This window comes from Phyllostomus hastatus, unplaced genomic scaffold (assembly GCF_019186645.2).
Source record: "Phyllostomus hastatus isolate PE091 unplaced genomic scaffold, TTU_PhHast_1.1 phas_contig_196, whole genome shotgun sequence".
Lineage (NCBI taxonomy): Eukaryota > Metazoa > Chordata > Mammalia > Chiroptera > Phyllostomidae > Phyllostomus > Phyllostomus hastatus.
Window position 1 is genome coordinate 22820614 of NW_025333709.1, and position 23151 is coordinate 22843764.

A 23151-nucleotide genomic window follows, 5' to 3' on the forward strand; every position below is an offset into this window, starting at 1 on the left:
ACAGCCGCCATGCTTTCTGTCTCCACGAGTGTGCCTGCTCTGGGTGTTTCACCCAGGGCGGGCAGTTTTTCCTTCTGGGTCTGCCTTAGCTAGTTAGCATAACGTCGTCTTCTGGGTCCATTCACGTTGTGGCGCGTGTCAGAATTCCACTCCTTTCTGAGGCTGAATAATACTGCATTGTGTGTACACGCATTTTGTGTGTCCATTCATCTCTTGGCGAACATGTGGATAGTTGCCAGCTTTTGGCTGTAGTGAGCGAGGCCACTGTGGTTGGTAGTATACAAACACCTGCTCAAGTACCTGCTTTCAAGTCTTTTGGGAACACGCCCAGAACTGGAATTGCTGGGCCGTGTGGTAATTCTGTCTTTACGTTTTTGAGAAACCGCCTTAATATTTTTTACAGTGGCTGCACCATTTTACGTTCCCCTCAGCAGCCTCTCCACACCTCGCCAGCGCTCATTGCATTCCGGGCTTTCTGGGGGGAAACCACACTAACGGGTGTAAAATGGTATTGGTTTCCCCTTTTAAGTGAGATGAATTGACAATTTTCATCTTAAGGTTTTTGAAAGTTCATTTTCTGGCATTATAATGTCCTTTAAAATGAATAAAAATGATTAGTATTTTTAACTGTGTTTCCCTAGTTGTTACTATTTACTGAAATTACACTAAATATGTCTGGGAACAAGAACAGTTGGGCTTGAGCTGGAGATCCCCTCTGAGAGGATCACTAACCCGTTCCTCATTGGTCTTCAAGACACAGTACACGATGACGGAAGTGTCCCTTAAGAGCTTGTTAAGAACTCAGCAGTGACTTTGGCCTTGAGGATAAAGCAGATTGTGATTTCTGGGGACTGGGAGGGTTCCAGAGTTCTACTTCGTAAAGCTTCTCTGGTCTGGCTTGGCCTTCAGAAAGTCATAAACGGAAGAGTTTAATCAGGGTAGAAATTTTGCAGCTGCAGTTTTGGAATTATCACTTAATCCATCTTTCACCTGATAACACCTAAGCAAAGCAGAAAGCTTGTGTGCTATAATGTATTGTAACAGCATCCATTATGTAGGCTGGGGAAGGTACTCTTGGACTGTATCATGGAAAGCATTTCCAAAGTGTAGAGGGCACATTATGAGAGGCATCCCCAGCATGGGGGAATGCTAATTATTCATGAGCAGTGTGAGGGCCTTGCCTTTTGCTCTGTTCCATTCTAATCAGTACAGTGAAGTGGCTCATTGAAGTTCATGGCATGTTCCCTTAAGAGTGGTTCTGATAGGAACTTCTGGTCTGGCTGAGAACTCCATAAACTGTGGAGAGGACCGATGACATGGCCACAAAGAAGAAAGACTTCAAGACTGTGTTGGGTTAATTGATACAGCCACGCTGTGCCTGGGGATGTGTAAAATAGACGGAATACACGGTGCAGACCGGTGGCATCGGACACTCCGCTGTAACGTGCACTCACAACGTGGAAGAGGTGCAGCTGTGCTCGGGTCCTTATTTGAATTCCTACCACTGTTAGTAGCATTTTTATAGAGTATTTTGCTTATTTTAAAGTTCAGAGGAGCATTTTCAGAATTACTAGAATGACTTGTACTTTCACTAAAAAGAAAACAAACTATTGAGCTGGGGTTTCCTTTTGCACTCAGAAAATTTGCCTCTGGCAAACCCCAGCCTTTCACCAGAGCTCTGCCTAGGAAGTGCCTTTTCAGCAGTGACAGTGGGGAGGCAGGCTCAGCAACAGCGGGCGGTGGGGGTTGCAGGTGGGGCTGCCCTTGACTCTGGTTGCCTTTCTCTTGCCTCCCTCTCCCCATGTGAAGCCTTTGGGCATCACGTGGGGAGTGCTGCCACCTTGCTGCAGAAAGCATGCAGGAGGCACGGAAGGACTAGACCTGCCGGGGACCACCTCTGTTTTGAGTTGGGGCAGGAAGGGCTGAATGAACCCAAGCATCCCAAAGACAGTGATAAAACTTGTCGAAGCATCTCTTCACACCTGCTGAATATGAAGAATAGTCTGTACTGCCTGATTTCACCTAAGATTGTTGGAAGTATATGATTAGTCTAACTCTTCTTAGAGCTGGGGGTTTCTCTCTACCTTTGAATGTCTCATTAAACCACACAGGACGTCCTAGCTAGGATGCTTACACTATATCAGAGCCATCCTCCATATGTGGGGAGGATTTTTAGTTAATGATTCCTGAGGGCTTATGTTACTATAAATTTAAGCACTATTTTGATTCAACATTTAAGTAGTTAGTGCAGTAAAACCAACTGCTTGTCTCCTTGGCTTCTGTGATCCGACATCTTGCCAGAAGACCACCTGAATTTGCTCTGCAGAAACCCGCCTGTCCTTTCTGCACTCGTACCCCGCTGTGAACCAGTTCACTTTGGTGCTGCAGCCCTCACGTGCCAGACGACCTAACTCTGTGAAAGGGAGGCCGTGAGTGTTGAAGAGTAATCTCTGGAAGCAAACAGACGTGGCTCCGATTCTAAACTCTGTTCCTCACTTAGCTGATGACCTTGGACAAAATACTTGACTTTACCTTGCATCAGTTTTTTCGTTTTTACGTTGGGTTAATGAAAATAGGCCCACTTCAAGGATTATTTTGAGGATTAAATAAGATTTTGCATGTATTGTCAAGCAAAGTGGCACAGCAATCGCTAAAGAAACAATGGCTTTTATTTTTATGGTGGCTTCTTAAGGTTTTCTTGGCAACAAAAAAGGAGGGAAGGAAGGACTTGCTGGCAGCTGAGACTGGGTAGGGGGCCGGCATCCTTGCCACCGCCTTTTGGGAGGGAGGAGGTTGGGGGCAGGCCTGGCTGCTGTTCAGCTCCTGTCCTTGGACAAGTCACCTGGCCTCTGGATCTCCGCAAACCCATCTGTAACACAGAGGCATGATCTTCCCAAGTTCCTGCTCTAGCTTTGAGAGCTGCCCCTCCTGGCCATCCTGAGTTGTATAAGTGTGTCCACACCATTCTCCAGCTTCTGGAGGAAAAGGCCAAGCCCCTGCCCTGGGGCTCACTTGGGAGGAGAAGAGAGTGGCAGGTGGATGAGCAGAGGGCTGCCCTTGGAATTGAAGTACAGGCACACCTTGGAGATGTTGCAGGTTCCATCCAGACCATCACAATAAAGCAAGTACCATGATAAAAACGAGCCCTGGGAAGTTTTTGGTTCCCTATGTGTATAAAAGTTACGTTTACACTATATTGTGTAATAGCATTATGTCTAAAAAAAAATGTACACACCCAACTTAAAAATACTTCATTGCTTAAAAATGCTAGCCATTATCTGAGCCTTCAGTGAGTCATAATCTTTTTGCTGGCGGTTGTCACACACCTTCAGTTTGTAGAACATGCAGCGCCCTCAAAGCGCGGTAAAGAGAAGTGCAGTGAGACGAGGCAGGTCCACAACGCGCAGCGGTTCTGTTCGTGGTGGTTAGGTCAGTAAGTGCGTTCAGTCCAGATCTCATCGTGTGCAGCACTGACTTCTGGCACCGAGGAAAGGCAAAAGTAGGTTTACAGTTGTGAGTATGTGAAACACAGAGTTTACTCTTGTATTATTATTTCTTAGTCATTGGACTACTTATTTGTATTACGACTGTAAGCCTACTTGTGCCCACCCCTGTCCTGTATGTGTGGAGAAATAACTTCCTAAAATATCAGACATTAATGGGCACTAACACTATGACCTTATAACTTTTTCTCAGAACCCTCTGTATTAGCAACTAACTTGTCATAAGATTGTTAATAAGCAAGTGGTGGAAAGAGGAAAGTTGTTAGCCACGTGATTCAATTTTGTGTGAAGGAGTCTAGCATGCAAGGGAAAGATGTTGGTCAGTTTTCAAAGGAAGTAGTAGTTGTTTCTCCTTAAGAAAAGTGATTGAGGTCATATGTAAACACTCATGAGAATGTATCATTTTTGGAGGACAATGTTCTGATCGTGTGAGGTGTTCTAACATGGAGCAGTGGAGCCACGCGGGCCTGAGGTGGAGTCCAAGGCGGTGGTTCCCTAGAAATTCTGTAAGCTCTCTGGGTCTCAGTTTCCTGAACTGTAAAACGTGGGTAGTCAAAACCTCTTCATCAGGTTGTTCTGAGCATTAAGGGACAGGATGCAGGCCTCGTGTTTAAGACATCGAGGGCTTAACCAGTGAGTGTGAATCGCTGGCATTGTCATCATCACTATTAATTAGGGTTTCCACAAAAATCCCACAAAAACGTCTAAAGTGGGTGGGTAGGCCTGTAAAGAGAGTGAGTATAGAAGTGTTCGCTCTGCCTCACAACTTTTACATGTATTTTCACCTCTGCCTGTTTTCTTTCCCTTAACAGGAATGAATTCTTCCAAAACCAAACTGGAACTCCAGAAGCACCTGACCACACTGACTAACCAGGAGCAAGCAATGATTTTTGAGGAGGTGCAGGTACAGTACTGGTGTTTATTCTCCACGTGGGAAGAAGAAGAGGCAGCAGCTTGCCCGTGCCCTGTGATTTATAGAGCACGGGAAACCAGAGCTGTCACGGCCCGAGGAAGCGGCCCTGCGCCTCTCCTGGGTTGCGCTTCAACAGCTCCATGCAGGGGCCAGGTCAGAACTGCAGGTTCACGTCAGGTCTTGGTTCTCATGTGAAAACAGCAAAATCAGGGAAGCACGCCCTTAAAAATAGTCTTTGAGCATGAGAGAAAGGACATTCTGAAGGGGAAGAGCCTCAGTCTGGGGGCCACAGACCTGGACTTCGGTCCCTGAGCACTCGTCTGCTGCGAGGGAAACCTCTGCCAGCGCCTCCTCGTCCGGATGGTGGCTCTCCCTGAGTACAGGGTTGATGGAGACGACGTCTGTGTGTGGAATTGAATTGTTCCTCCTCTCCTTTATTTTTATTTTTTTTTTAGTTTTGAAAATAAATTTAGTTGATGTTGTCTACTTAGAACTGTATGTCAAACCCAAACAAAGCACAAAACACAAACCAAGCTCACGAGCTTTCTGCATTGAATCCGGAGATGTGCGTGTGTCCTTGCACTCAGACACACGGTATCTCGGGGAAACCACGCTGCGCACGCTCGCATGCCTGTGTCTGTGCGTTATGCATCTTTAATGACCCCATCAAAAATCTAATGTCTGCCATAGCACAGGGGCATTTTCTATGGCTTTCGGGCACTTTTCTCGGGGGTCAAGCACATCAGAACAAAGAATACCTCTGGGTGGGGAGGAGAGCAGCAGGGCCCAGCTAGCTCCAGACTCACTGCACCGCACAGGAAGGCTCGCTGCGCTCCCTCCGTATTGGGCAAGGCCTGCACACTGGGGGCCCAGGGTCTGTTCTCTGTTGGTGTGAAAAGTTAGAGGAGCATCTCTCTTTAATCCCATGTCACAGTGCCCTCAGTCCCCTGTTCTCCTTCCATGGTAGGATGGGCATGTGTTAGGAGGAGGAAAGCACAGGCAGACTTTTTAAAAATTTCATAATGCTAGGGACGTAATTTTCATGACTTTTAATTGGCTTTCAATTTTCTTGTTTTCTTCTGAATTGACTTGAGACATACCACTTTGTTTTTTCCTTAAAGGATCTTTAGAGTTCTAAGTACACAGTGCACTTAGGTAGATTTAATGCGATCTGTACTTGGGATTCATAAATGGATAAGTAGATGGTAATTTGCTTCTGTTACGAAGGCACTTAGAGCGGAAGCCGGGCCATCTCATCTGATGCCGGCCACTTGCTGCCTGGTGCTGTCGAGTCACTCTGGGAGCAGCGTTCCTCCTCTGACGGGAGTTTTCTTTCCAGCCAAGAGAGCACCGTGCAGCTTTCCCAAAGCAGTGTGATGCGTCAGGCTCGGGCGTGCACAGGGCATTTGTCTGTGGCAATGAGAAGTTCCTAATGGATGCTTTTCTGAGATGCTCTTTGACCTGTACAAGTTTTGAGACAATGAGTACATTATGGCAAAGAGACTTTAGAGAAAAGCAGTGACAAAGTTTTACTTTTCAACAAATACATTCAATTAGTATCCTGGGGCCCCGATGAGCTGTCCGAGAAGACTGTGCAAATTTCTGATTGGTTTAGAGACCAAGGAGAGGCACTGGGTCAGGATAGCGAGCTCAGACTTCGTCCTCCGTCATGGCCAGTGCGAGTTGTCCTCTGATGATTCAGATTTGTTACGGATCTCTCCTGTTAGTGGCTTATTGATTGTCTTGTTGAATTATTTCCTCAATTACTATTTGTGGTTTTCGTACAACATTTTGTAAACAAAGTCATTGGTTTCCTTTTAGATAGCAGTGCCGGCTAATGCATTTGAAAATCATACATTTCAAAAAGATCATCAAGGCTAAGATGGCTTTGCAGGTTCGTGAGTCCTCATGCATAGAACAGCTCATGTTTTCCTCATGCAGGCGTTCCTGGAGGGTGATTTGTTTCAGGAGAACTCTCCAACAGCACATTTTCGTAAGACAAACGTAATTCCTATTGAAATGAATGGTGCATGATTATCAAAGCATACACAATCATGTTTGTGTAAATAAATGCTTAATGCAAAGTAAAATGCACCCCAAACGGAATTGTAAAGAAGAGCCCTGGCCTGTGGCTCAGTCAGGAGCATTGTCCCGTACACCAGAAGTTTGTGGGTTCGATCCCCTGTTGGGGGGGGCAGCCAGTCGATGCTTCTCTCATCATGTTTCTCTCTCTCTCTCTCCCTTTCTCTCTCTCTCAAATCAATAAACATATCCCTGGGTGAAGATTTTAAAAAGAGAGAAAGAAATGAGGGATTGTCTTGCAGATGAAGCTGGAGTTAGCATGCTGCAAACATGCGGACTGCGAGCTCCGAGAGCACAGTTCTATGCCAGAGGGGCGTCTGGGCCTGCCAGCCCCTCTCTTCACAGGACTCCCCACGGCCACAACACTGCAGAGCCGCCTTTTGGTTTATGAACTGCTTGGCACATGTCAGTTTTGTGCATACCACACTGGGCTGATGTGGAGATGACTCCAGAGACCTTGCTGTCTTCCCAGGCTGCCGAGCCGCTGGCCGAGGGTGCCACATGCAAGCTGGTCCTCTTCAGTATGAAAAACCACGTTTAAGCCGAAGTAGGGCTAGTGAAGGAGATGTCTGATTCCTTCCATCCCAATGAGTGTATTTCAGGGAATGACTTACCTGATACTGAGTAGATGAATCAAGTCGATTTATATTCAGTAAATGTTAATAATGGGTTAAATAACAAGGCTTTTGCCCATTAAAGATGAATGGTTAGAGGAGCTTTTTTCCCCTTTGTAAAGAATATGGATCAATGTTGTTGGATTTTGCACGGTTTGAAAATTATTTCTTATTAGGATTTGATGCTGGTTTTTTAAAAAGCTGTCAGAATGTAGTGTTCAGGTGAGCATTGCCATTATAAGTAGTTTGCTCCAAGACCACAGGCTTTCTCAGCATTCTGTTTATTAGGCAGTGCTGGCAGTTTATTTTTAATTACCCAGACACCCAAGTTGCAAGCATAGAGATAAGGTTAAGACACGTGTAACAAAATCAACTTTGTTTCTTAACAGGCAATTAATTGTTTTGTTGTTATTATTCTTTTAAAAAATTGAAGTATGACATAACCACAGAAAACACTCAGATCCAGGGGGTGTAGTTCAATAAATTTTTTTACAAGGTGAATGAATATATGCCTATGCGCCCAGTACCCGATTAAGACAGAGCACTTCCGGTCCCTGGGAACCCCCCAGCGGCACTACCCAAGCCACCACCATCCTGACTTCTGACGCCGTGGACTAATTTTGAACAAGCAAGTTAATTTTTGACTACAGTGTGATGTTCCAACTCGACTCCCCATTGTTCTCCTCAGGCTTGTCTCTCTGACTAATGAATGTTTATAAAATGAAATCACCTTTAGGAAATCTGATTTGCCACTAAGGAGGGTGGTGAAGTTACATAGGAAGTAGTGGGGGAATAACACCTTGCCAATCATTTTAACTCAATAGAATGGTAGCCCCTCATTGTGTTGTTTTAAGGGAGGATTTAGTTTCGACCTTGTATGACACCATGAAAATGGTATCATTTCTCTGCTTTGCTGACTTGCCTCTGTGCCGTGTGTGTGTTTTTTTTTTTTTAAGATTTGATTTATATATTTTAGACAGAGGGGAAGGGAGGGAGAAGTGGAAACCTGAATGTGTGGTTGCCTGTCACACACCCCCTACTGGGGACCTGACCTGGCCCACAACCCAGGCATGTGCCCCGACCAGGAATCAGACCAGCGACCCTTTGACTCACAGGCTGGCGCTCAGTCCACCTAGCCATACCAGCCAGGGCACCTCTGCTGTTTAACAAGCCCCAGGAAGTGGTCTCTGGCTCTTGGTTTCAGGGTTTTTAAAATTTTTTAAATTATTTTAGATTTGATTTATTTACTAGTAGAGAGCGGGGAAAGAGAGGGAGAGAAACGTCAGTGTGTGAGAGAGACATCGGTTGAATGCCTCTCACATGCCCCTGACTGGAGACCAGGCCTGCAGCCCGGACACCTGCAGCCCAGACATGTGCCTGGCCGGAATGGAACCAGCAGCCTTTCAGCTCCCAGGCCGGCACTCGGTGCACTGAGCCCACCAGCCAGGGCTCGGTTTCAGTTCTTACTGCGCAGCAAGTGTGCTCAGCTGTAGTCTCATTTTCTGCCCATTTGATTAGTTTTTTTCATGTATGCTTTGAGGAAAAGAAAATTATTAACACTCTTCCTTATTACTGTATTCTTAGCCTTTTTTGATATTTTTGAAATAAGTGATCACGAAGAATTTCTCCAAGAAAAATACACATCTTCTTGTGAGAGTAGCTGGAAGTTTGAAGTAGAAGGAAGATACAGAAGAGGAAAGAGTGGGTCAAGTCTTGGGTGCCTGCTCCTGCCGAGGGCTTTTTGTAATTCCTCCTGCTCCTCTTTTCTGCACTTTGAAAAAATAGACTTCATTATTTTTAAAAAATGGTTTTAATTATTTCTTTTTAAGAGAAGGAGAGAAACATTGGTTGCCTCTTGTATGCCCCCAGCTAGGGGTCTAAGCCTGCAACCCAGGCATGTGTCCTGATTGGAGGTCGAACCAGTGGCCTTTTCTGTTCACAGGATGATGCCCACTCCACAGAGCTACACCAGTCAGAACTAAACTTTCTAATTTTTTTTTTAAAGATTTTATTTATTTATTTTTAAAGAGATGGGAAAGGAAGGAGAAAGGGGGGGAGAGAAACATCAATGTGTGGTTGCCTCTCAAGCGCCCCCTACTGGGGACCTGGCCCACAACCCAGGCATGTGCCCTGACTAGGAATTGACCGGCAACCCTTTGGTTCACAGGCCAACGTTCAATCCACCAGAGCTACACCAGCCAGGGCTAGACTTTATTCTTTAAGGTGGTTTTAGTTTTACAGTAAAATTGGGTGCAAAGTATGGGGTGTTGCCATATAAATTCCCACCTTTGCATCTCCCACCCAGCCAGTTTCCCCTATTAATAACATGTTGCCTAAGCGGGGTGCATTTGTTACCATAGATAATATGTTATTATTAACTGAAGTTCGTACTTCACCTTTCGGTTCACTCTTGGTGTCGTACGTCTTACAGGTTTGACAGATGTATTATGACGTATCCACCTTTAGCTATAATCCAGAATTGTTTCACTGCCCTAAAAACCCTTTGTGCTCTGCCTGTTCCTCCTTCCCTCCCTCCCCACTCCTCCAGACCCAGGCATCCGCTGATATCTTCACTGTTTCTGGTTTTCCTTTTCCACTTTGTCATGTAGTTGGAGTCATATAGTACATCATCTTTTCAGATTGGCCTCTTTCACTTAACAGTATGCATTTAAGGTTCCTCTCTCTAGGTCTTTTCATGGCTTAATAGCTCTTCTTAGTGCTGAATAATATTCCTTTGTATATAACACAGTCGATCCGTTCACCTACTGACAGACATTTGGGTTGCTTATAACTTTTGGTTATTTTAAATAAAAAGCTGCTGTAAGCATTTATGTGCAGGTTTTTGTGTGGACATGAATTTTCAACTCATTTGGGTAAATACTAAGCAGTGCAATTGCTGGATTGTATGGTAAGAGTATGTTTAGTTTTGCAAAAGACTGCCAACTGTCTCCGAAAGTGGCTGTACTGTTTGTTCCCACTGAAAATGAGTAAGAGTTTCCATAGTTTCCTGGGCTTCTAAACTCACAGATACCTGTTTCTTCCTGGGGTCAGCAGTATTACACTGGGATTGGTACTTGACCCCACTTTCCTTTATTGAAGATCTGATGGGACCTTTCTCTGGAAAAGTCTGCTTGTTGAATAAGACGTACAGTGTTAGAACATGGTTCATGGCTTAGAATCCAGGTTGAGAGCATCTCTTCTGGCCTCTAAAATATAGAAATTTGAAAGAACAGAAAGTCCTCCATAAGAACTTCCATAATACTCACTATCTTTTCCTTGAGTAACAGGAATAACTTATTTGTAAAATGATCTTTTTCTTTAAGACACGGAACGTCAGGTCTGGGTTAATGCCGCCTTTGCTTCGAAAGCCTGCTACCCGAAGGGTGAAACCGTTGCTCCTTAGTTAGCGGAGGGAGCAGGTCGCTAGAGCGTCAACCCCGACTTGGATGCTTGTATGCCTCATCCACTTCCTACACCCCGGCTTTGGTTTGAAGGGCAGGCTAGGAGTTTGGAGTGGGGAGAGGTCCAGCAGCAGGACAATGGACAGTTGTCCATGTGAAAAGGATGTATTTCCACAGTTTATAGACTTCCAAAGTTTTGTGTATCTCCAGAGTAATTCAGTTTTGTTTTCTTCTTATTCAGAGAAAATAATCATTAAATTAGATGGTCTTCTAAAAATTAATTCTGACTGATAATTTCAAACCCAGAGAATCTGGAAGCTGGAGGAGACCTGGGGGTTTACTTTGTGCACGATCTTCCTTGAACACACGGGGAAGCTGAGACTGAATGACGCCTTCAGTTACACTTCTGGGCAGCGCCGAGAACCTGCATGTCCCATTCCTACTCCCATGTACCTGGCCACGCCCCTGCCTGAAAAATGAAAGACGTGGGGATTTTTTAAATAGAAAAAAAAAAAATGAGTCTTTGCCTTGAAATTTTGTGTGGGAGTGCACGCCTTGTGGGACTTCCAGAAGGTGCTTCACGGCGAACACATTTGGATGTGCAGCCGTGAGCTTGGGTCCAGTTGCTCTTTCCCTTTCCATTTTACTACCCGTAAGAGCGTGTAAATGTATCCATAGTGGCTCTTGACCTCTGGGTGTTTACACAGACTTTGTTCTTGTCTTCTGTTTTCAAGATTGTTTATTTGTTAAATATTTTGACCATGCCTCTATCTGCCATGAAATATTTATTTTGGGTATAAGGACATCAGACGTCAAAGGTTAAACCTGGTCCACTGGCTAGCTCCAGTATATCTTTTTAAAAAGTATTTGCACTTTGGGGATCTTTGGTGCCCCCTAGTGAGATGATTTGGTAAGAGCATTAGTTAATGGATGATGGACACTGTTAGCATTTCCAAAGGGGTGGTTTAGCGGTTTTGTTGACGGTGAAAAATAAATGTAATATGTTCTTTTTTTTTTTTAAGAAATTGAGACCAAGAAATGAGCAACGAGAGAATGAATTAATTATTTCTTTCCTGAGATGTTTATATGAAGAGAAGCAAAAAGTTCACACCCATATTGGGGAGATGAAGCAGGTATGACTTTTTTTTTTGTCGTCTTATAAGTTTACAAGGCCACTGTGCAAAACAGAGTATTGAGGGTTTTATGAAGCCCTGAGACCTGTCTTCGTCCCTGTATTTTAGTTTCATGTGTTACACACAGAGGGAAAACTGGGGAGAATCCGACTGTGCTGGAGAAGGTGGGCCGTTCCTGCGTCCAGCGGCGGCGCAGCCCTGGCTCTGACGGGAGGCCCAGGGCAGAGCTCCTCTGTGACCTGACCGGGGTGCTGTGTCCCTGGGATGCACGCACAGCATCTCTCCGCACTGGGTTTCTGCCTGTGGTGGGCTTTGGCAGTCGTGTGCCTTTCCTGAACTCTCGGAGCTCAGCACAGTGTCTGACAGTGTTTTCAGTCCCGCTGGCCACTGCAGGGTCCCCCAGCAGTGACGCTAACGCCAGTACACTGTCTGTGCCTTTGGCCTTGGTGTGTGGACGTTCTCCCTTCCAGCTTCACCCTTCAGTGGCCACGGGAGTCCTGCGCTCCCCCTGCCCACTTCTGGATGGGCCGCCCAGTCTCTGTTTTCAGTTAATTCTCTAGTTCACCTTTCAGCTATTTTTTATTTCCATTGCTTTACCCCCTCATTTTTTTGCCACTAATAGTTTTTCCTTGTTCTGTTTTTTCCCCTAACGTGTTCCAACAGGAAATTGATAGTTTTGAAATGATTTGTAACCACTGGAGGGGGATACAGCACTCGGGGTGGGTGGGAAGTTCTGACCTGGGTGCTAACTCATTTTTGTGGAAGAGGGTGATGTCTTTATGCTGCAGGCACAGGTTAGTCCAGTGGAGAAATACACCTGGTTCAGTGGTTTTTTTCACGTGAAAACACCAGAGGACTGAATGTAAAAGAGAACAAGCCTCACCACACAGAACGGGCACCTGGGCAGGACCTTCTCTCGAGGTTTCTAAACCTTCTGTCGCCGAGGGGCCCGTGTCTGTGCCTGTGGAGAAGTGACCTTGACCCCCAGCTGGGTGTGGGTGTTCCCAGCATCGTCTTCAAAGGAGAGACTTCTAGATGTTTATTTTGAAACAAACAAGGACTGTGTTATTTTCTAAACATGTATTATTTTCTAAATGTGAATTGTTTTCAGATCTATTTTTTAAAATATTTATTTATTTATTTTTAGAGAGAGGGGAATGGAGGGAGAAAAGAGAGGCAGAGAAACATCATGTGTGGTTGCCTCTCACACGTCCCCTTCTGGGAGCTGGCCCGCAACCCAGGCATGTGCCCTGACTGGGAATCGAACTGGCGACCCTTTGGTTTGCAGGCCCACACTCAGTCCACTGAGCTATACCAGCCAGGGCTCAAATTATATTTATTTGTGATGATAGACATTTAAAAAATTCTTTTCTTAAAAGGTTCTTATTTTATTTATTTTTAGGGAGAGGGGGAGGGAGGGAGAAAGAGAGGGAAACATCAGTGTGTGGTTGCCTCTCACACATCCCCTCCTGGGCTCTGGCCTGCAACCCAGGCATGTGCCCTGACTAGAGATCGAACCAGTGACCCTTAGTTTCCCAGGCCTGCACTCAATCCACTGAGCTACACCAGCCAGGGCCCAAAAAAATCTTATTAGATAGGAGAGGAGAGAAAGCATTGAGTTAGGTGTATGGAGACTCTGATGGCTGGTTTAAAAGGAGAAAAATACAAGTGCAGTTTTTCTTCCATCTATGTAGGATCTACTACCCACTGCTAGTCTTTCAGCCAATCTTTTCTTCATATATCAAAACATTTGATTGTAAATGCTTCTATTTTATGAAAACTTTTGTTACAAGTTTGAAAGCAAATCCACCGCTGCTTAACTTTGTGAGTGAACAGGCATTGGGTCGAAGGCAGTCCAGTGACAGCTTTTTGTGGCTAATTCCCTTTGCTCTGGAGGCTGCCACAAGTCAGGACAGGCTCTTGTTCTTGGTAAATGATTGAACAGAACCAGGTGCTACTTGTAAGGCACCTGGCCATGGTGTGCGATATTTAGCAGGCACTTGGAATTTGTTGCATGCATCTCTTACCTCAGGTGTTGTGTGTTTCCCATGGGCCAGTCTGGCGATCATTGCTCATGCATTCATCCCTCAGCGAGCAGGTGCGAACTGTCCCGAGCGCTCATTGACTCAGAACACAAAGAGAGCTGATAGTCCCCCTTCTTGAAGTTCTAATCTAAGTCATTCTTAATGCATGTGCTCATTCTCATAGAGGTAAAACTCCAGATGACTGGGCAAAGCTGAATATAGCTCTTATCAGAACCGTTTTTCTTTTAAGCTTTAAAGAATGTATAACATTCATTGGTGAATTAGGATTTCATCATGACAAAGAAGATGCAAGGTCTTTGACCAGTAAAATAGCTGAGTAAAATTTAAAAATGCTTAATTGCAATAGGAATCAGGGGAGACAGATTAAGAGATCATCTACACCAGGGGTTATATCAGCCTTGAGGTTGCCTTCATAGGGCTGAATGTAATTTTAGGGCCATATAAGTGTAAGTGAGAGCTCAGCACTGCCACTGGGTAGAAACAAGTTGCCCCCTAGAAAAAACAAGGTGGAGGGCCTGATTTAGCCTACGGGCCTTGTGTTTGCCACCTGTGAGGTTTGCAACCTCATGGATATACCATGAGGTTGGCAGAAATTTAAAAATCTGACAATACCACGTAAAGGTGAATTCTCATGCTGCTGCTGCTGCTGGGAATATGAATTGATACCCTTTAGGGGAGAGAAATTTGCCCATATCTGGTGCAGCCAGAGATGCATAGATAGACCCAGTGACCCAGCAAGGACATTCCTAACTGCCTAATAAAAACTGTCATATGTGTGAGAAGGAGCTGTGTACCAGTGAGGTCACTGTAGTCTCCTCTGCAAAAGTGAAAAAGGGAGTCACTGTTTAACAACAGGAGTATGAGTAAACTTTTATGATTATACAGTGAAACACTGCATTCTAATCAAAGTGAGTGAATCAAAGAACCTTTGTGAACGTGGGTAAATCTCAAAAACAACACTGAAGGAAAATGCTAATTACAGAAGTGTAGGGACAAGGTGATACATTCATTCAAAGTTTTAACTACATGTAAGCCAACATACGTGTTTCACGGATACATACATATATAAAAGAACAAAATGTGAGTTGGTATGATGAACACCAAATTCAGAAGAGGGGTTATTTCTGCAGATGGAGGAAGGAGAGTGATTCAAATATGTCTGTAATTTTTTCTATTAAAAGTAGAAAGTAAATAGAATAGCTAATGGTGACATTTATTGAGAGTCAGGTAGGTTTTAAGTGCTCTAATGTGTATTAATTTATTTAAAGTCTCAAACCGGCTCTGTGAGGGAAGCTCACTGTGCATCCCCCGTCTACAGGCAGAGGAGCTGACAGGGCAGCAGGCAATGACCTGCCCAGGCCACAGCTGGGGAGAGTGAAGGGGTGCATCCACATGGGCATGGAGCTCCAGGGCCCGCGCCCCTCACTGCTCTCCACGCCCACACAGTCTTACCTCGGCCAAGGGAGCTCCAGGGTTATAGAAAACCATCGGGTAACAATTCATAGAAGTAGGAAGCAATTTATGTATGGGTTTGGTAGATATGTTTTAAAATATGCCTCTCTGTTAATAAGTAACATTAAACTTCATTAAACAGTTGGCAAACAAGCTCCATTATGTTGCCAGTCTCATACTGTGGTCGATCAAGGGACAGAAGCTCGGTGGCAGAGGAGAAGGACAGGGTGGGTGGAAACTGTAGGTGGGAGGGAAGACAGCTCTAAAGGAAGCGGTGAAGAGATGAGCATGGGCAGAGGGAATGGATTCTTCAGTTGGTAAATCTCTTCTATGTTACCCTCCCAAATGGTAAATTGTTGCTTACTTTAAAAAGCTAGTCCTGGCTACTACCTTTGTACCAGAAGCTGCACTCGGTGCTTTCCTGGCTTTACCTGTTTTAATCTCACACCAGAGCCTCATGATCAGATCTTGAGTCCAGGCTCAGTTTACAGAAGAGGAAATTGTAGCCCAGAGAAAATAACTCACTCGCCCAAGGCCAGTCAGTGAAGGACGGGCCTCTTCCCACTGCAGAGCACAAGTTCTGAACGGCTTTGCGAACTGATTCCTTCATTCTTTATTGTGCTCGGAGCAGGTAAAGCAACTCTCTGAGGCACAACTGTTTGCTGGACTGGCAGCCATGTCCCTGAGGAGCAGGGGAACAAGGTTGCAGGTAGAACAATGGCCAGGGGTCGGAAGGATGCATCCAAGAGATTTTTCCTTCCTTTAAAAAGGAAAAAGAAAGGACATTGTAAGTAACTTAACTCTTCGTTGTTTCACTTTTTAGGCGACACAGGTTCCTGCAGAGAATATTGGAAGTGAATTACCATCCAGTGCCACCCGATTTAAGCTTGATATGCTGAAGAACAAAGCAAAGAGATCTTTAACGGAGTCTTTGGAAAGTATTTTGTCTCGGGTAAGTAGCACATTTTCTCCAAATTTAAGTTAAATCACTTTTTAAAAGAACATAAGATTTGATTCATTGCTTTTATTCTATCAGTGCCCATCACAAAGTATAGAAGGTGAAATCTTTTTAAATGCCCTTTCAATCTTAGAACAGTGCTATCTGCACTTGAAATTTAGTTCTTACCTTGGTCTGGGTTAAACAGATTTTTTGTGTTGTATTGTGTGTAGTCAACCTGATGGAATTTTTGTCTCCCCAAAAGATGTTATTCATTGGCTAGTTCCTGTAAAGGGCACAGGTTAGATACCCCCAGGCGTGGGCTCTGTTCTCCCCGGTGTCACTGGGTGCGATTTAGAAAATCCAGTCCCAGTCAGCGGCTCGTGTTCTGTGCCTGGAGCTCTCTGCAGCAGTGTCAGCAAACTACAGTTCTCGGGACAGGTACCACCCACCTCCTGTTTTTAAATAAAGCTTTATTGAAACACAGCCACGTTCATGTATTCACTGGTCGTTTGTGGCTGCTTTTGTGCAGAGTTGAGTAGTTGCCACAGGCACCAGAGGCCCACAGAGCATAGGAGATTTGTTTTCTGGCCCTTTACAGAAAAAGTTTGTAGACTGCAGCTCTATAAGAATAGAAAACAGATACATAGGCACCAATCTGAGAGTTTTTAAGGAAATTTCTACCCCCCCCACTTTGAATGAGTGTAAGTACCCTTGATGGCACTTTTCAGAAAGCAAAGTTTGAGAACCTTTCTGGAGCTTGCAACATCTTCCTACAGTTCTTTTGGATTTTGTAACACACTCCATTTAAAAAGCTTGCTGTATTTTTGTAGTTAAAGTTTAGTTTTATTTTGTTTGATGATGTTTCTGGGAATTCTGCAGCATCCTTTGAGATTGTTAAAAGCAGTCCATTCACAAAGCCAGGGTGGGGGTGGCTGTTTCTGAGAGCTCCCATGTGGACAGAGTCTTGTTTGAGTGTCATACAAGGAGGTTTACAATGACTTGTGACTTGGGAGAGAGCTGTGGGGCATGCTTCCATTGCCAGGTGATTTTCTTCATAGACGAACTGTCTCTTCTTCCTGCCTATTAAACCTGCCAGCTGACTAATCCACAAGGTGTTTGGAGCGTTTAGGTGGGTGTGTTATTGTAGAAACAAAAGGACAGAAATGTTGATTGTCTCAATGTACACATGTGCTCAGCAGTGTTTCTCGGAAGATGCATTTTTCCTCAGTGTATTTAAATAAACCCAGATGCTTCTAACTGATGCCTTTGCAGAAGCCTCAGGGGTCATAACTCAGCTGCCTTTTCTTTCCGTAGGGTAATAAAGCCAGAGGCCTTCCGGAACATTCTGCCAGTCTGGATCTGGACAGCTCCGTGCCCAGCACATTAAGCAACACCAACAAAGTAAGCACATTTTTCTTTATGGGACATCCTTAAGAAGCTAGCAAATAGGTCTTGCTCATCTTCTCTCTTCAAGGCCCGTCAAAAGGGACAGAGAGGCCCCATAGCTCCACCCAGGAAAGGTTCGGAGCTTCCAGACTCCGTGGTGCCCATGGAAGGCTGGTCATGCAATTTGCATAACAAAGCCGATGGCTGATCCATGAACAGAGAAACAGGATCATAGATTTAGATCACTAAGAGCTGACTTATCACATAGCCACCGAGGAATTTCTTTTCTCCAGTAGATAGTCCACTATTAAAAATAACTGAAATTGGGCAAACCGTGAAGTGGGTTTGTGAATGGTGAGGAGTATGCAGCTTCAATTCCTGAAACTAACTTTATCCTCTAGCTGGCTCTGTGATTATGACTAAACGTTACTGTGTTAGTCAAATAAGCAGCTAAGCCTCAGCCCTCGAACCTGCTGCCAAGCACAGCTTTGTGATGATGACCCAGCCAGCGGTTCTCTTTGTTAGCAAAGCTGTGTCCTTGTTTTAATTTCTTGCTGTCTAGACATTGACATGTATGCGTGTTTAAACTTGGTCAGTTCAACTTTGAACCACCAAATTGTGGATCTCGGGTTTTGTGCCCAGGAAGTCAGCGTTCCTCCCACTCCCAGAGGGCTACAGGTTTGCTAGAGAGGGAATTTCTGTGGTGGCCAGCTCCTTACTGCAGCGACTCCAAGTTCTGCCAAAATCCCTGCTGGGCTTCTGGCTTTAAAGCTTTTTGATCATAACCAACACATTTAACATTGCAAAACAGTCACAAATGCATACACATACGCTCACAAAATCAGAATTTATCCAAACAACCAGTGAAGGCAAAATGCAGTGGAATGTTGCCTCCTCTGCCCTGCATTCACTGCTTCTGATTCTGTGTCGTGATTCGCTTCCAGTTTGGAAGCGTTGTGGTTTATCTGACATTTGGAGATGAGCAGACACAGCCCCTGTCCTGTAGGAACTTGTCTGGTGGGACAGAGAGACAGATCCACAGGGAACCCCGGCGTCCAGTGGAGCCTGGTGGGAGCCCTGAGAGTTCGAATAGGAGACAGGGTAACTCAGCAGTCACACGAGGCAGGATGAAGGGAGTTATTTTTGCTCAGTGGAACCAGAGAAAGTTCGGGGAGGGGGATCATGATGCTTTTGAATTAAATCTTGAAGAGGAGATGGTAGGAATGGTACCTGTGCAAGTGGGCAGGGGAGAAGGTGTTTCAGATATATCAGTGCAGATAAAGTCACTGTGAAGAGAAATTCATGTTGGTCAAGTGGCTCTTCCAGTAAGTCTTGCTTGTTTTTTATTCTTCTTCAAAACACCCATCTAGGAATATACACATAGTTTGAATTTCTAGAGTAATTCTAAGAGCAGTGCAACTTTTCAGAAGCCACCCGTGTGTATTGCATGTGTGAGTGTCTCTATGTGCAGCTCCTTGCATCTTCTTTTCACCCTGAGGTTGAGAGAGAATCGTGCAGGCACACATGTAATGCAGTTGGATCTCTTCCAATAAATCGTTCATCTAGGAGTTTCAGAGAAGCCAAACATCCAAATGGTCCTTTCAGGTGTAAAATTAAGCCAAGGGTTGGTTAGCGCTCTCACGTAATTTGGAAGGATGTTATGGAGAATGGGGATGAACAGGTTTTCATGATGGAGATTGTTTGCTGTGATGTGTTGTCTTAGAAAAAATTTTAAGTCCTTACATGAAAAGGATCTTTGGAACTGTAGAGTCCTAAAGAATAAAAAATGCTAGTTATGTTTAAAATATCATTTTGTGGTCTGTTGAGAATTAAGCTTTTCTTATCTAATTCCTACAAAATTAAGTGTATATAATCTCTCCCCTCAATAAGTTTATTTTTTAAAATTAAAATCCTTAGTATGTATCATCTAAAAGGTACTCAGTTATATAGCAACTGAACAGAGAATTTAGATTCTCCAGTCCACCATTAGATGCGTTCATTTCTTTTTACTCTTTTTATGTTGATTTGTTTATCCCTTGTAGCAATTTCAGTAGAAACAAGCTGGTACACTTCCTTTTAGTTCATATTTTTTGATTTGAGAAAAATAAACTGGCCACCGACCAGCTGCTGGGCGTGCAGTGCTAAGCACCGGTTTGCGTGGTAGTTCATGCTGCTGAAAGGGTGTGTATTTTGAAAGCCCACAGTGTTGAAATACTGTCATGATTCTCAGTGAATGTATGAGTACCCACTCAATAAGTTCACCGAATGCCTAGCAGAACAATAACTTTCAATAATTTTCGAAACATTTTACAGTGGACAGATTACATTCGGTTGTATTATCCTGCTTAATTCTGAAACCCAGTGGGGTGAATTTTTACTACACATGTGAGGAAGTTGAAGTACAGAAAGAAGTTAAGTACTTGGCCTTGAATCGTAGCAATAAGTGCCTAGGGAAAGATTTCCCATATTCTAAGAATAATCTAGGATATGATTTTGAACTCCAAAGATTATCATATTAAATCTTAGCATTAGACCAGATTCAGAGAGAGCCTTAAAATGTGGGTGTAACACATATGAACACACTTGGCAGAAAGAACTTGATTTGTTTAAACAATGCAGACAAGTTATACAACCTCAGTACACTGCGTGTAAGCAACAGCACAGTTGTGTTTTCCAGAGAGAGGAAGCTGTTTTGGTTTTGCTGAGAACAATTATGTGTTACAGTTTCTGTCCCTCATGCTTGCACTTGGGCCGTTTCCCCTTGGTCGCACACACTGGCATTTTGTCTCTGACAAGCTGGCGTTTAACAGGCCTTTATTTCCATGTGTATTTTGGTGGCCTCTAGGTGGCATCATAATCAGATGTGCTTCTGTGTTGAAATGCGTTCCTGCTACTGGGGTTGGAGATTCGTATATCCCACAAGTTTCCTGGGTTGCGTCTGATCCTCTATGTGTTTGCCGCCAGGAGCCGCCCGTGTGCGAGAAGGAGGCCTTGCCCGAGTCGGAGAGCAGCTTCAGGCTCCTGGGCTCCGACGACGACCTGTCCAGTGAGTCGGAGAGCCACCCCGCAGAAGAGCCCGCCCTGCTCTCACCCCAGCAGGCTTTCCGAAGGCGTGCGAACACCCTGAGCCATTTCCCTGTGGACGGCCAGGAGCCTCCGGAGCCCGCCCAGCGGTCTCCAGGGGTCTCACAGAGGAAACTTACGAGGTATCACTCAGTGAGCACAGAGACACCTCATGAACAAAAGTAAGATTTGTTTAAGATGTGAATTTGTTGTGTAAAATAGCTGGGGCATACCTGTTACTAACCAGGTATGTGCATGCCATGTGTATTTACTGGGCAAAGAGAAATCTGAGTCAGGGGTTACTCTTGGCTTAAAAAGCTAACACTGGAAGCAGTGACTCACTCTTCCCACCCAACCCCCTTGGGACACGTAGATATGGGAGGTACTTGTTACTTACTCAAGTAGCTGGTCCAGGTGTTGTGAAGCAGCAGGTAAAACTGAGCAGACATGCGTACGAGTCACTCCTCGAGCAGTGTGAGAGGCAGCATCGACTTTGGCACTTGGCTTCTGCTTTGAGGAAGAGTGGGGAGGGGGCCAGCAGGTGAGCGCGCTCCCTTGGAACCCTGGGCCTTTCTCCCTCGGGACTTACAGGTAGCGGTCCTCCCCGAGTGACGTGAGGCCTGCCCTGGCCGTGGAGGCCTCGTGTCCTGGTCCCGGCTCTGTCCTGAATGGGCTGTGACCTGGGCAAACGTGCTGAAATCTCTCTGTGACAAATTGGAATAGATGGTTTCTAAAGTCTCCGTTGGTATGAGAGTTCTAGATTCTTCTAAGAGGATTTAGTCATTTTAATACTTGGGCTGTAATTGGAATTTCCTGGTTACAGACATGGGTAAGCAATACAGAACCAGAAGTTCTGTTAGGGATCCCTTCCAGGGTCCCTTGGCAATGCATTTGACCCTAAGTGTCAGAGACCATAAGTGCACAGAGTTATCTTTAAAAATAGTGTTAAAAAACCTTTTTAGTCCCTCACCTCACAAACCTGAAGTAGGGCCACACCTAGCGACAGTACTTCCTCTGACTGGCGACAGCTGAAGCCACAGGACATGTGTGTCACTTCAGGTCATACACGGATAATGGACAGTCCACGTGGGGGGGGGTGTCGAGAAGGAAACCACCCTCAAATGACACAGCAGGGCTCTCAGCTTTGTTTTCAGTCCGCTATTGAAAGCGGTGTGGCAGTTCTTTGGAGTTCGGGGCATCCTTCAGAAGCTAACATTTAATTACATGATATGCCAGAGACAAGCAAGGTTGGAGGCCTCATGAGGGTCTCACCGTGTTTCTCACAGCCCATGTACACACTAGGCACTTCCACCCTGCCTCTCCACTGCGTTCCCACCCCTGTCTCTGGCATTTTCAGTGGGAACTCACACATTCCTGTCCAGAGAGTCCTCGCTCTCTGGCTGAGAGAGGTGTTTCACACAAGGCAGAGGTGGTGGACCCGGTGTCCCTGACAGTGCGTTTCCCTTCTGCCCTGCGAGTGCAGCTTCCCTGAGCTTCCTGCTGGACACAGGTGCCGAGAGGAATGGGGAGATGTCCCCTCCCTCCCCCTCCCCTCTCTTTCAAACCTATTTTGCTTTCTTCACCCCTTGTGAACTCTTCTCTTATGTACAGGAAATGAGACATTGACATTCAAGGCAGGTTATTGTTCATTTTCAAGAGAAGTGCATTTTACAAACTGGATTTTGTTTTGCTTTCCTTCACTTTTGTTTAAATTAAAATTTTTTTTTCCTGTCAGTTCCTAAAAAGGGAATAGAAGAAACAGTACATTTGGGTGCGGAGACATGTGGGAAATGACAAAGAATGACCTTTCACAATACTCTTTTTTTTTTAACTAAAAACTACCTCTGCCAGGGAGAGTCGGATGCGCCTCTCGCCTGCTCTTTTGTGTCCTCCGAGTTCGCCTCCGAGTTTCCACCCTCGGCCTCTAAATCCTGGTGCTTTCTCTCTAATTGCTATTTAGTGCGAACCATCCACCTGTTGGCGAGTCTAAAAGTTGCTCAGGTCCTTCAGTTCCTGCTCCTCCTCCTCGTCTTAACCCCTCCGCCTCCTCACCAAATTTTTTTAAGTACCTAAAACATAACTCGAGTGGAGAACAAAGTGGGAACGCTGTGCCGAAGAGGTGAGCACACTCGCATGGCAAGTTCAGTGTCGTTTGTTTCCCTGGGAGGGCCACCCAGGGAGGATGCGCCGAGCGGGGAGCCGGGGCCACGCACAGGCACGTGTGTGCACGCACGCACGCACGCACGCAGGGGCCACGCACGGGCACGTGCGCGCGCGCACGCTTGGTGGTTTTGTTTTCAGTCTGTCATTCGAACTGACTTAGTTTTACTGTCGATTCATTTCCACAACATTGAATTTCTTCAAAATTAATTTTCTCAAAAGGTCTTGATGGCCTGTGGGTTTTGTATGCTTGTTTCCACATTGCCCCGCCCAGTTCACACACACACACACACGCAAACAACACTGCATCCGACCGTGTATGCCGCGGTGTGCGGCACATCAGAAACTTCCTCCTCAATTTAGGAACATTATTTTTCCCATTTGAAAGAAAGAGTCATTTTGGAAGATGGACTGATTTTGTTGTTTTGGTTTTCTTTTATCGCAGTAAGAGTGCTTATC

General features: G+C 45.1%; 1 protein-coding gene across 6 annotated transcripts in view; it reads left to right on the plus strand.

Annotated features, from left to right (window-relative positions):
- Nucleotides 1–23151, plus strand: part of TBC1D1 (TBC1 domain family member 1) — a 207024-nt gene that overhangs the window by 108268 nt on the left and 75605 nt on the right. For 3 of the 6 annotated variants that reach the window (XM_045834193.1, XM_045834196.1, XM_045834198.1), the window contains 6 exons: nucleotides 4316–4407; nucleotides 11536–11646; nucleotides 15967–16095; nucleotides 17398–17484; nucleotides 20434–20714; nucleotides 22493–22651. In XM_045834193.1, the coding sequence (XP_045690149.1) occupies nucleotides 4316–4407; nucleotides 11536–11646; nucleotides 15967–16095; nucleotides 17398–17484; nucleotides 20434–20714; nucleotides 22493–22651 (859 nt within the window). The remainder of the gene's footprint in view (nucleotides 1–4315; nucleotides 4408–11535; nucleotides 11647–15966; nucleotides 16096–17397; nucleotides 17485–20433; nucleotides 20715–22492; nucleotides 22652–23151) is intronic. The other 3 variants (XM_045834194.1, XM_045834197.1, XM_045834195.1) reach the window with 3 other exon arrangements.